This window comes from Pterocles gutturalis, unplaced genomic scaffold, assembly GCF_000699245.1.
Source record: "Pterocles gutturalis isolate BGI_N339 unplaced genomic scaffold, ASM69924v1 scaffold37607, whole genome shotgun sequence".
Classification (NCBI taxonomy): Eukaryota; Metazoa; Chordata; class Aves; order Pterocliformes; family Pteroclidae; genus Pterocles; species Pterocles gutturalis.
The window spans coordinates 6,391-18,437 of record NW_010111590.1 but is presented as its reverse complement, the minus strand read 5'-3'; the positions used below and the strand labels follow the sequence as shown (position 1 = coordinate 18,437).

General features: G+C 51.9%; 2 protein-coding genes across 2 annotated transcripts in view; one reads left to right on the top strand and one right to left on the bottom strand.

The window, feature by feature from the left end:
• Positions 1–532: 532 nt before the first annotated feature.
• Positions 533–4,410, top strand: FDFT1 (farnesyl-diphosphate farnesyltransferase 1; the record flags this gene model as incomplete). Its single annotated transcript, XM_010073778.1, has 5 exons — positions 533–661; positions 1,238–1,429; positions 2,454–2,630; positions 2,848–3,000; positions 4,115–4,410. Coding segments are annotated over 5 exons (873 nt in total), but the record flags the coding sequence as incomplete, so codon positions are not given.
• Positions 4,411–7,489: 3,079 nt separating this feature from the next.
• CTSB (cathepsin B) overlaps positions 7,490–12,047 on the bottom strand; it is a 5,109-nt gene continuing 551 nt past the window's right edge. The window contains exons 2-9 of the mRNA XM_010073777.1: positions 11,498–11,583; positions 10,977–11,091; positions 10,623–10,741; positions 9,974–10,059; positions 9,080–9,226; positions 8,477–8,593; positions 7,809–7,937; positions 7,490–7,714 (exon numbers count right to left, since the gene is read on the bottom strand). Coding sequence (XP_010072079.1) covers positions 7,617–7,714; positions 7,809–7,937; positions 8,477–8,593; positions 9,080–9,226; positions 9,974–10,059; positions 10,623–10,741; positions 10,977–11,091; positions 11,498–11,583 — 897 coding nt within the window. The 3' untranslated portion in view covers positions 7,490–7,616. The remainder of the gene's footprint in view (positions 7,715–7,808; positions 7,938–8,476; positions 8,594–9,079; positions 9,227–9,973; positions 10,060–10,622; positions 10,742–10,976; positions 11,092–11,497; positions 11,584–12,047) is intronic.

Below are 12,047 nucleotides of genomic sequence, written 5' to 3'. Positions count from 1 at the left end.
CCAGAGCTGGAGAGGATTCAGGAGAACTGAGCACCAGAAACCTCCCCTGTCTTTTCCCATGGTTGGCGTGATGGGCTTTGCTCTCACAAATTACAAAAATTAAAAAAAAAATAATATAACTCTGTGCACCAAGCATAGCTAGTTTTGTCCTGCAGCGCCCAGACAAGACCAGTCCAAGGCCACAGAGCCTTCCCGCACCAAGCATAGCTAGTTTTGTCCTGCAGCACCCAGACAAGACCAGTCCAAGGCCACATAGCCTTCCCAAAGATATTGCTGTGTCTGATCTACCGCCAGGCACCGTTCCGTTCAGACTGGGAACAGGCTGAGCCTGTGCTTCAGGGGCCTTGAAACAACTCTGGTTGTGGGAGTTGTCCTAGATCTCCAGCCAGGATGGGATAAGAGCCTGGTAAACAGTCTTTTTCTGATTTCTTAATAAATGTTGAGCTCTGCTGGTTTTTTTCCTGACGCCATCTTTTTTATTTTTCTTTTTTTTTTTTTTTTTTCCCTTGCCTCCTGGTGGTTTGTGCTGCAGATCTCCATGGAGTTCAGGAACCTGTCAAAGGTCTACCAGGATGTGATTTCGGATATCTGCCACAAGATGGGTGTTGGTATGGCAGAGTTCTTGGAGAAGAAGGTAGACTCTCAGCACGAGTGGGATAAGGTGAGTCAGACAGAGGAGTGGACTCAATGTCAGTAGGGTCAACCTTGTCTCTGGGGAAAGAAGAGACGGAGCAGCCCTTTGGGAGGAGGGTTCAGCCAGATGAGGGAGGCTTGGGAAGGCTTTGAGACGCTGCTGGTCCTGTGAGTAACGGGAGGATGGCGTCGTTGGTTGGTGTTGCCCACCAGCACCTGTTTTGGGTGACCCATCACATTGGTTGTTCCCCTGTGGGCAGTTCATTCGGCTGCTGGAGGCACGAGTGGCACCTTGGTGGGACATCCTTGGTGAAGGCAACCTGGTCTAGTGGAAGATGTCCCTGCTTACAGCAGGGGGGTTGGACTAGATGACCTCCATGGTCCCTTCCCACTCAAACTATTCTATGATTCTAAGTGTTTGCTGGGCATGGGAAAGCTGACATGTCCCAGGGAGGGTTGTGAGAATTTGCAGAAAATCCATTGTCAGTTACTTCTGAGCATCATTTTTGTAAACCTCACTGTAGCAAACGGGCAGCTCTTTGTAACTGCTCCTTTTTATCTTTTTTTTTTTTTTCCTGCCCCTTCACCTCTCGGTGCCTCACAGTATTGTCACTACGTTGCTGGGCTGGTGGGGATCGGCCTTTCTCGTCTCTTCTCTGCATCAGAGCTAGAAGATCCTGTCGTCGGGCAGGACACAGAGCTGGCCAACTCCATGGGCCTCTTCCTACAGAAAACCAACATCATCCGTGACTATTTGGAGGACCAGCAGGAGGGAAGGGAGTTCTGGCCCAGAGAGGTGAGGGAGAAACATCTCCTTGGGACGAGCGTTTCTGCTGTGCCTCTTTCGGAAATGCACCAAGGCTGAAGATGCTCTTGTTGCTGCTCCGATACACTGAGTTGCATCCTCTCATTAGAAGGGTTCCTACTGGAATTTCCTTCAAAATTCCCAAAGCCAGTTTTTTTTCGCACCATTTGTTGGTGTCCCTTGGCAGTTTTCCATATTTCTGTCCAAGACCTGTCATGGATGGAGCCAACCATTCGTACTTCCCAGGGAATGCATCGCAGGGTGCATAGCGAAAGGTGCACAGCTAAAATTGTATTGTCTCCTGTGTCCCCTTTAAATCAAAGTTACCAGGAGAGACTTTGACAGTCTGCTTTAATTTTATTAAGACCCTACAGTAAAGCTGTGCTGTATAATATCACTGCTGTTGGTTGCACATCTCCTTGATAATAACAGTTCTTCTAATGACATCTGGCTGACAAGTTCCACACCCATCTACAGCTGTCAGGGGACAGATGTGGGGAGGAGGTGAGGTCTCCCCACACTGCCAAGAACTCATAGGGCAGCTTTTTCCCCTCTCTGTTATGTTGGTGGTAGGAATGAGGGAGGATAAGACTGGGTGAGATCTGGAGAGGGTACCTAGTCTGTGCCCAAAGTCAGGAGCAGCTCTGCCTGTGCCTGACAGATGCTTGTCTGCTCTTCTTGAGGCCCTCCAAGAATTTTTCTCTCCCTTTTCCATGTGGCTCACCTGTCTCATAGAGCATTTCTTGATGTCCCCCTGATATGTGACCCATCCATTCCTTGCCCTACCTGGAGAAGATGTGGAGACGAGGTGCATCCTCCTTTACAATCCCTTTGGCCACTGTCACATCTCTGCAGCCTGCCCTTTCTCCTTTTCTTTAGCCCAGTAAGCCCCAGTCCTTCAAGGCTTCTGTGGGTCTCTGGTGGTTCTTGTTGCTCTCCTAGACCTCAGACTGTTATTGTTGTCTCTCTTACAGCATGAGTCTACCCTCCAACTTGTCCTTATCTTGATGTTTAGGTTTGGAGCAGATACGCAAAGAAGCTCTCAGATCTTGCCAAACCAGAGAACATCGATATGGCTGTCCAGTGTCTGAATGAGCTCATCACCAACGCCCTCCACCACGTCCCTGATGTCCTCACGTACTTATCTCGGCTGAAAAACCAAAGTGTCTTCAACTTCTGCGCTATCCCCCAGGTGAGTTATGTTTTCGAGTGGTTCTTCATCGTCTCCAGCCCAGCTGATGAGAAGTTGGAGGTGAAGGAGGTTATGTATCATGTCAGTATTAGCCTGTTTTGTTCCCCATCTCTTCTATCTCATCCTTATTTCCTGGTACCTGCTGTTTCTGCTGTCGATGAGATTGTGGCTCTACTCCAGAGTGTCCTGCCATTGATTTCTTGGTGTTTCTCCGTAGGTGATGGCTATTGCCACGCTGGCTGCCTGCTATAACAACAAGCAGGTGTTCAGGGGTGTCGTGAAGATCCGGAAGGGACAAGCCGTCACTCTCATGATGGATGCCACAAACATCCAAGCTGTCAAAGCCATCATGTACCAGTATGTGGAAGAGGTAGGTTGAGTGACTTGCTTCAAGTAAGTTCTGGCTGTTCGCATCTCCATTCCTGGTGTGGAATTGGGAAGACCTGTAAATCTGTTAATCCTTTCCTTGCATCTCGTAGTTCAGTGGTGGCAGGGCACGGTGTTCCTTCGAACGTACACTTGGTTTGTGCCTGTGTTGAGAGGCAGAGGTTGAGGTCCTGCTGTCCTTCTGGTGGAGAATGAGATGAGTTGGCTTCTGAACAGGTTGCATCATCTCCCCATGGGCTTCTCCACCAAGCAGTCTTGTTTTCTCTGTGTCTGTAGTCACAGCTGGCAGCATGATGTGGTTGTTTCCTTGTGCTCCATGGCCAACAGTAAATAAGGGCAGCTCTTCACAGGTGGGACTCCTGACTTCAGGGTACTGTGGAGGTTAAAAGTTCTCGTGGAGGAACATCTGGTAGATAGATTCATGGGGGGAAAAAAAAACCCCAACCCCAAAAAAACAAATCCAGTGAGGGCTGTTAAATAAAAAGACATGACTTGTGCAGCAGGGAGACCCCAAACCATGGGTTATTAGAGCTCCCTTTGCAGGATGGCCAACCCCATGACAAGGGACAGTGACAGCATAGCCCGGAGGAGGGTCTCCACTTGTGCACGCCTCCCCAAGACTCATGCAGACCAGTATCCTAAAGGCCATGGGGTTTGCAGACCGTGAAGAGAAAACCCCAAAAACCATGGGGTTATCTGATGAAGGTGGCTGTTTCCTGTCGGTCACACCAGCCGCTGGTCACACTGGGGTGTCCTCGCTGGGTTTGGGGTGGGCTGCAGCAACACCGGCAGTGGGTGAGGATTGCTGGGTGAGAACCGCTGGTCCCAGCACCACCACTTGTGGTTGAGCGATTGTGTCTGAGGCCGTGTGGTCCATCTCCTGTCATGGGGTGCCCTCAAGAGGCTGCTTGGCTTAGTGCACTTCTCAAGGGAAATGGGCTCTGGCCCCATCCACATCCCTTGCAGCTGGTGGCAGTCCACCACTGAGGTTTCTCTTGAGGACACGGGTGACACAAGCCTTCTTCTTCCATGTAGCAGTCCCATTTGTCTCCTCAGCCTTGGTTTGGAACCATAACTCCTCTTTCCTCCTTCCCCAGATCTACCAAAAGATCCCAAGCACGGACCCATCATCCAACAAGACGCAGCAGGTCATCGCCACCATCCGTGCCATGAGCTTGCCCGGTGGCCCCATCACATCCCGCCACCACTACTCCCCCATCTATTTGTCTTGCGCCATGCTCCTGGCCGCCCTGAGCTGGCAGTACCTCAGCACCATCTCCAAGGCCACCGAGGAGTACGTCCAGGCAGGCGAGAACTGATGGGCAATGGGCAGGCGGGGGAATAGAGACGGTCAGTGGATGGGCAGCGGAGGCAGGAGGCTCCCTGTCCCCTGCCAGTGGGGATGGCCGGGCACCAAGGTGCCACAGGGCCTGGGACGGTGACGAGGATGGGATGCCAGTGAGCTGCAGCCCCGGATCAACGGTGCGGCGTTGCTGGACTCCACTCCTCACCGCCTTTGCCATCTGCTTGGATGGTTACAAATGCTAATTGGAGTCTTACCGTTTGGGGTTGAATCTTTTTTTTTTCCCCTTCTTTCCTGTTGGGACAGTTTACCGGAATTTTTTTTTTTTTTTTTTTTTTGGTTAGGATGGTTTTAAATAGAAACTCCAGTTGCCCCTTTTCTTGCTTGAGATTTGAGGCACCTTTCCAGCTCAGTGCTGGGCAAAACCTTCTGGGTTTTGCTTCCATTTCTTAGGCAGCCTCTTTTCCATCGTCTCTGGAAGGATGCTGCTTCAACCGGGAGAGGAACGCGCTCCCTTATCCCCACCCTCTGGCCCTCAGCCCAGGCTGGTTGACATCCTTGTAGCCTGGAAACAGGCGGAGGTAATCTTCACATTTCTGTTGTTGTGCTGAAGGAGGCAGCTAGGCTTGAAACGAGCCCTTTTCATGGTAAATCCAGAGGAGGTGGGATGCTCTGTCCTCTTTGCTGTGCCCCCAGCTGAAAGCCACCTACTGCAGCTCCCTGCCCTCGAGCAGATGGCACCCTGAGCTTGCAAAACTTCGTGTTTTAGCAGCTGGGGAGGTAGTTAAAAGGAGAAGGGAGCTGCCTGCACAGCCCTGAGCTAATAACCCCATGCCTGACTCCGCTGCAGGGTCTGGGCTCCGCACCTTCAGCCCCAGGGGACAGGTGGCCGGGGCAGAGCAGCACCAGGTCCCTCTGCAAGGCAGGGGGTGAGGGTTTGCACCGTGCTGCCCATCATGGGATGCTTCTTTGGGGATGTTGCTGCATTGGCCACCCCAGAAGGCAGCGGTGATCCCTGCCACGGGCTGGAAAGGCTCGAGCCACTGAGGAGACGGCCAGGGCAGGTTTCCCCGGCACACTTGGCTCGAGGATGGGAGAATGCTTTGGGTTGGACTGATGCAAACTGGAAGAGGCTTCCACTGCTGTTTGGAAACACATCAGGCTGGACTTGGAAGTGGGCTGTGTTCCTCCTGGGAACAGCTTGGGTAAGAAGGAACGAAGCTCTAAAGGCAAGTCCTGTTTTCCCTGGGGTGGATTTTTGTTTTCATGGTCCTATCACCCCCAAATGCTGCTTTGCCTTTGTGAAGGGAAGGACAGCCCATGTCCTGCGGCAGGACGGGGCTGTTGGCCTTTGCAAGGCTGAACCCCTGCAGCCAGACTGTTACATGGAAGGAGGACCCCTACTCCACAAGTACCGATGTAGATAGTTTTAAACTGTTGTTAAAAAAAAATAAAATACTGGCAGTAGCTATCTTTGTGCAGCTTCCTGTCTTGGTGGAATTAAAGTTTTCTTTGGGAAAATAAAACAAAAGTGGTAATTTTTTTTTTAAGCTGTCATTTCTTTTACACTGATAATTCCCCACCACGCCACAAGTTGCAGCCCTCAGCTCAGCTGAAAATGCAAATGCTTCCTTGCAGAACATTGGAGTAAAGCCTTGTGTGCCAGAGCCAAAGGAAGAATTTTAATCAGGGAGAAACAGCAGAAGGTCAGTAAATTAACTTTTAATGGACTTTGTACTGCAGGCATGCTCTGCAGTGCCTTGGTGCATCCTTCTCCCCATGCCCCCTCTGTGCCAGGGTGCAGAGATGCTGGGGACAGTCCTGGCTGTGCTCTGGTCCATGTTGAAGCATCTTCCCCACCATCAGGAATAGCCAATCTTGGCAACACAAGTCACGCTGTCACCACGATGGCCAGGGGACAGGCTGGGAGTGTCCCCATTCCCATGAAGACGAGGGTCTCGCCTGCCTTCCACAATGCCCAGAGAATAGTTTTTGAGGTGGTTTGAAGTCAAGCAGAAGCAACCAAGGGCCAGGACACAAGACACTGGAGATATCAATTTATTGGCACAGTTTTTCCAATCATACACCACAGCTCTGGCTCACTGGTGTCAGAGCAAGCAGAGGTCAGGGGCTATGTACAGTGCACGGGAGAGCCTGCTTCACAGATTTCACTGGATCAGCAATATACTTTGTGCTTTAAAATTATATATATATATTATAAAAAAAAGCTCTTTCGCTATATTAGTGGCGGCAAATCACATGATTCCTCCTACACAGCTATTACACCTCCCCCCATAGCAAAAAGAAAAGAAAAAACATTTTTTTCTTCTTCCTTAACATCTGTGGCTCAAAAAAACCAAAAAGCTTCAGTTGTGTGCAAGTTAACAAGATACCTCTCCAAGCACCTGCCTGAGCTCCCTGCAGCAGCCCCAGGGCCCATGCCTCAGCTCTGCTCAGCGTTCAGCACCCAAAGCATCTCCCCACCTTGGGTGCAGCACCCTTGCTGAGGCACGCCCCGCCGCACACCCCAAGCTGCCCAGCCATGAAAAGCCGTTTGCTCTTTCAGCATGCTCCTAAATGCTTGCAGGACATTTAATCAAAGACTTTTGGAGCTCCAGCCAGGCCCTTCCTTAAGATCAATAACCCCAGACTACAGCTGGGGGAAAAAAAAAAAACAAAAACCAAGGAACAAGTGGTTTAAAACAGCAGCTGAAGGGATGGAGCAGAGCAAGCGATGCACAAAGGACATCTTGCAGGCAGGAAGGGTTTTAATACAGCTCATGCCAGAGCCAGCCCCACATCAAGTTTGTCAGTATTTTGTCATTAATAGGTCTAAATATAGGCAATTCAAGGCACGTGCCACCATAAGCTGATTGTTTTGGGTGCTAAACCCAGCCAGGGGTGCAGAAATCGTGCCTGGCTGTGGCTTCCCAGCAGGGTCCATCTCCACTGTCCCACCACGTCCCAGCACAAAGGTACTGCTTCCTGCCCTCCCAGTAACCAACTGGGCTGGGAAGGGTCCAGGCTACCCAAACACCACGCCACAAGAGGCCAGCAAGCCCTCCAGCAGTCCTTCGAACAAGGAATGTTCCATAGCTGCAACCCACCATGAGCAGAGTTCCACCTCCAGCTCCACCATAGAATTAAAAATTTAAAAAAATCCAAAAATAAAAGATAAAAAGCTTTAATAAAGTAACCTCAACTATAGTCTCTTGGGGGGGAGTTTCTGCACCCAACCTGCTATCAGTTAAAAGCTTCGGGGGACTCAGGATTTATTTGTGGTTTGATCCAGAAGGTTACACCCTCTTCCAGTACTGCTGCGTGCTGGGGATGCCGGCCACAACCTCGGACTCGATGCCGCAGTGGTCCTCTCCTCGGAGGATTTTGAAGAAGCCTAGAAGCACATCAAGAACAAAGTCAACCTCTTCATCGTACCAAAGAAAACGGGGAGAGGGGGTTCCCTCTGGCAGCATCGGGAGGTGCCTCACCATTGTCCCCCCAGTCGGTGTTCCAGGAGTTGGCAGCCAACCAGTATGGAGTGCCGTTGTCCACCCCCCAGCCCAGGAGCCGGATCGCGTGGCCTCCCACCTGCTCGCCTGACACGTGCTGGTAGATCCCTGCAAGGCAACACGTCAACATGTCAACGGGCATCACCTCTGCCCCCAACTCCTAGCTTGGGAGACCTTTGATGTCAAAGCCCAGAGGCCAGCTGAGATTTTTTTTTTTTTTTGGTTAAAAACCAAACCTGAAGCTTAGTGTAGAGTCTGGAGGAAGAGCTGATGAAGCTCAGCACACAGGACACCCAGAGACACTCAGCAAGGGTCCCGAAGGTGGCACATCCCCAGCGAATTGGGGCCACACCATTACAGCCACCTGCGAGGACTTTTTTTTTCCTGACTGTTGTTCTCAGCTGCAATTCCATGGGTCCCCCATTGGGGCTTCTCCTCTGAACCTGTCCCAAGCACTTATTCTCCTTGTTCTAAACCAGTGGATGCAGGAGGTGGTATCTACCCATGTTCTTGCAACACCAGATACTCAAGCGTGAACTTGAGATCTGCTTTCAGATTTGGGTAGAGAGGGACAAGGGCCACACAAGACAGACCCTATGGATGATGTCAGGAACAAGGCTCCCTCCAGCCTTGGTGCTGATGCTCACCAGACTTGTACATCAAGAAGTCCTCATAGACAATAAAGGCTCCTTCCACTGGGCCATTCTTGTAGATCTCTGCCATAATTTCCTTCTCACTGCGAGGGACACCATAGGATGTGATGCCTAGGGAGGAAAAAAGTCCCCACTGTTAATATGGCATTGTCAGGCCACCACAGGTCTTGGGACAGCTGGACAGTGACTGCTTGGTGTGCCTGTGCAAGGAGCCTTCTCCACTGAAAGGTTAAATTCGAACCCAGCTTTACTCAAGGTTAAGACAAATCTCCAAGAACCAGCCAGACTATCCTACACATATAGGGCTGGCTACCAGCAAGGAGTAGGAAAGAGGTGGCTTTGACACCAGACTCCCCCAGGGCTCAGCACCATGCTCATCAACCCAGGCAGGTGCACCGTGAGGACTCAGACCAGTTCCCCCATCTCAATAAATACAAACTGGGCATCTGCCAGGCTTAATGTTTGCTCCAGGACCACCCATCCTGAGAGCACAGAAACCATCAAACAGCTTAGGAAGAGGTCTAACCCCACCAATCCCACCAGGAGCAGCTCTGGAGCTGCTGTGCATCGAGCAGTGTCGGAAGCCACCCCCCTTACCGTAGTGTTTGTCCTCCTTGTACGAGGGTGAGTAGCCAGGTTCACAGTGCCGGCTGCACCGGGGGGTTTCTCCCCCCTCCCCAGTGCATGGTGGCCGGGAGCCGTTGACGTGGTGCTCACAGGGTGGGATGGAGTAGGGACGGCAGCCTGTCGAGGACAGAGGTGGCATGAACTAGTTAGTTGTGGATGCCCCATCCCTGGAGGGGTTCAAGGCCAGGCTGGATGAGGCTTTGAGGAACCTGGGCTGGGGGGGGGTGTCCCCTGCCCTGGGCAGGGGGGGTGTCCCTGCTTGCTGCAGAGAGGTTGGAACTGGATGGTCTTGAAGGTCCCTTCTAAACCAAACCATTCTATGGTTCTATGAACTGGCTGTCCCCAAGGGCCCCTGTCCCCAACAGCCATGCTGGAGAAAGCACCAGATGCCCCAAAAAAGGGTTATGACCTTTCTGACCCAGAAACCCCACAGATCAGTGGGGTGTGAGCAAGAGTAGGTCTGTCACTGCCAGGGGAGCAATCCCTGCATCAGCAATGGGTTTCCCTCTGGACCTGCTTCCCACCACCTCCTTCTTGACAAAGTGACGGAAAAGATGGAAACATGAACCAACTCATGGCCATGCAAGGAAGAGGCAGACGTTTCCAGTCTGGAAGTTGCTTTTTGAGGGGGAAATATGTCAGGAAGACTCCTGCCCTCATCCAAAGTGTATTGATGAGGCTGGATGAGGCTTTGAGCAACCTGGTCTAGTGGGAAGTGTCCCTGCCCATGGCGATGGGGTGGAACTGGATGGTCTTTAAGGTCCCTTCCAACCCAAACCATTCTATGGGTCTATGATGATATGAACCTGTAACCAAGCAGAGCTGCTTCTCTTTGCTTTCACAAGTCGATCTGCCAGGACTTACCCACGTGGGAATTGTAGAGACCCCCAGACACGAGGCCCCTCTCTGTCCAGTACCTCCACGCGCCGGAGGGGTAACCACCGTTGCACCTGGAGAAAGAGGCAGCAGTTCCAGCTTTTTAAGCTGAACCTTTTAAAGTCTGCCCCTGCCTTCCCTGTCAGAATTTCAAATCCTTGAGACACCAAAGCCTCAGGGCAAGAAGAGCACCCAAGCCTCCAAATCCCCAAGCAGTGCCTCCTGACCAGGTCCCTGGTCAGCCTCACAACTTGGAACCACACAACTTGGGAGACCCAACTCCCCACCCTGCTCTCAACAACTACAAAAGCCACAGGCAGAAGGCTTGTGCCTGAAAACCCAAGGCTTTGGGCTATTTAAAGACCCTTCCTCTGGCTTAGCCCAACTCTGTGTGGGAAAGCATCGCTCTGTGCTTGACCTCCCTACACCATCCATCATGTAGCTGGAGGCAGGATGTGGCCCCAAGGGACTTTCAGTCCATGCAGTCACCTTTACGTTCCCACCTAACTCCAGCACAAACCGCTGGTGGGGCTTCCTGCTCATTAGGGAGACAGGCCTGAAATGATCAGCATCTTCGGGTTGTGTCCCTGCTCCTCCCATACCCCTTTTAATCGCACGGGAACCAAGAGCAGCTCACCCCATGCCACACTCGAAGCCGCAGCACGACAGCAAGTCCTCCGCTGAGACCTCCACGCTCACCTTGGCGTTCGTGTGAACACAGATTCTGTCCGAAATCGCTTCTACGGCACCGAAAGCCTGCAGGAAGCCCAAAAATCCCATGGGAAAACCATTAGAGCTGGATCAAGGGAGAAAAGCCATTCTGGAATGAGCAACCACGACCCTGGCTGGGAGAAGCCCACCAAGAAGCTCAGACACTACAGGATCCCCTGTGTCCCCCCATTCATGCATTTCAGCAGCAAACTCAACAGCACTTTTTTTTTGGTCCAGCAAACTCTGCATTGACGTGACCTTAAACCACCTGTGCTCTTACCCAACAAGAGCCGCAAGAGCCCTGGTCTCTTATCTCACTGATGGTAGGACAGTTAGGCCACTGTGTCCGCGAGTCAAAGTTATCGGGCAGCTCCATGTCGGCAGCAAAATCTACCCTGCAAACGAGAAAGAGGGAAGTCCTGTTATAGGAACACCAGTGTAACAGGACAGGGTGCCCAGGACTCTCCAACCTCCTCTGAAGGTGACCTGGATGATAAGCGCTCTTGTTTGGTTACTGAAGGAGAAGAAATACTTCTGAAGCCCTCAGACCAGGTCAGCAGCTCCTCCGGTGTTTTAAGTTTCAAGGAGGACAAATGAACACAACTGGTCAAGGATCTGGCAGGACAGAGGATGGATGTTCCCTCCACCCATGCTTGTGTGCTCAATTCCATGCAAGTTGTCCACCAGCTGCACCCAGGAGAACCCCACTCAGTCTGCCAGGAGAAACCCTCACCCGCTCCAGACACACCAGGAGCATCCACCCAAGGTTTTACAGGCCCTTCATCTTCTCCTGGCACTCACCTCTCGGGGAGCTTGGGTCCACCCAGGAAGGTGCCGCAGAGCTTCTTGACATAGCTCATGTCAGCATTGTGGAAGTTGTGCCCTGCCTGGGAAGAGACACAGAGAAATGGGACGTGACTCTTCCCAGCCACTGAGTGCATTGCTAGGACCAGCCTGTGCTCCAGATGTCCCTCAAACCCAACTGCTGTCTGACACTTGCTAGAAAACCCAAGGGCCAAGAGCCAAGCTACCTATGGACTCAGAACACAGCCCCTTCCAGGATCATGGCCAGCAAGGTAAGGTCCAACTCTAGGCTTTGGCCACAGCAGCCTGGCTGAGGAAGGTTTGGCCAGGTCACCAGTAGAGCCCGACACTTGCTCCTACTCTACAAATTCATTCCAAAGAGGAGAAGCTGCACAGTTACTGTCACCAGAGGAATCACAGAATGGTTTGGGTTGGAAGGGACCTTACAGCCCATCCAGTGCCACCCCCTGCCATGGACAGGGACACCTCCCACCAGCCCAGGTTGCCCAAAGCCTCATCCAGCCTGGCCTTGAACCCCTCCAGGGAT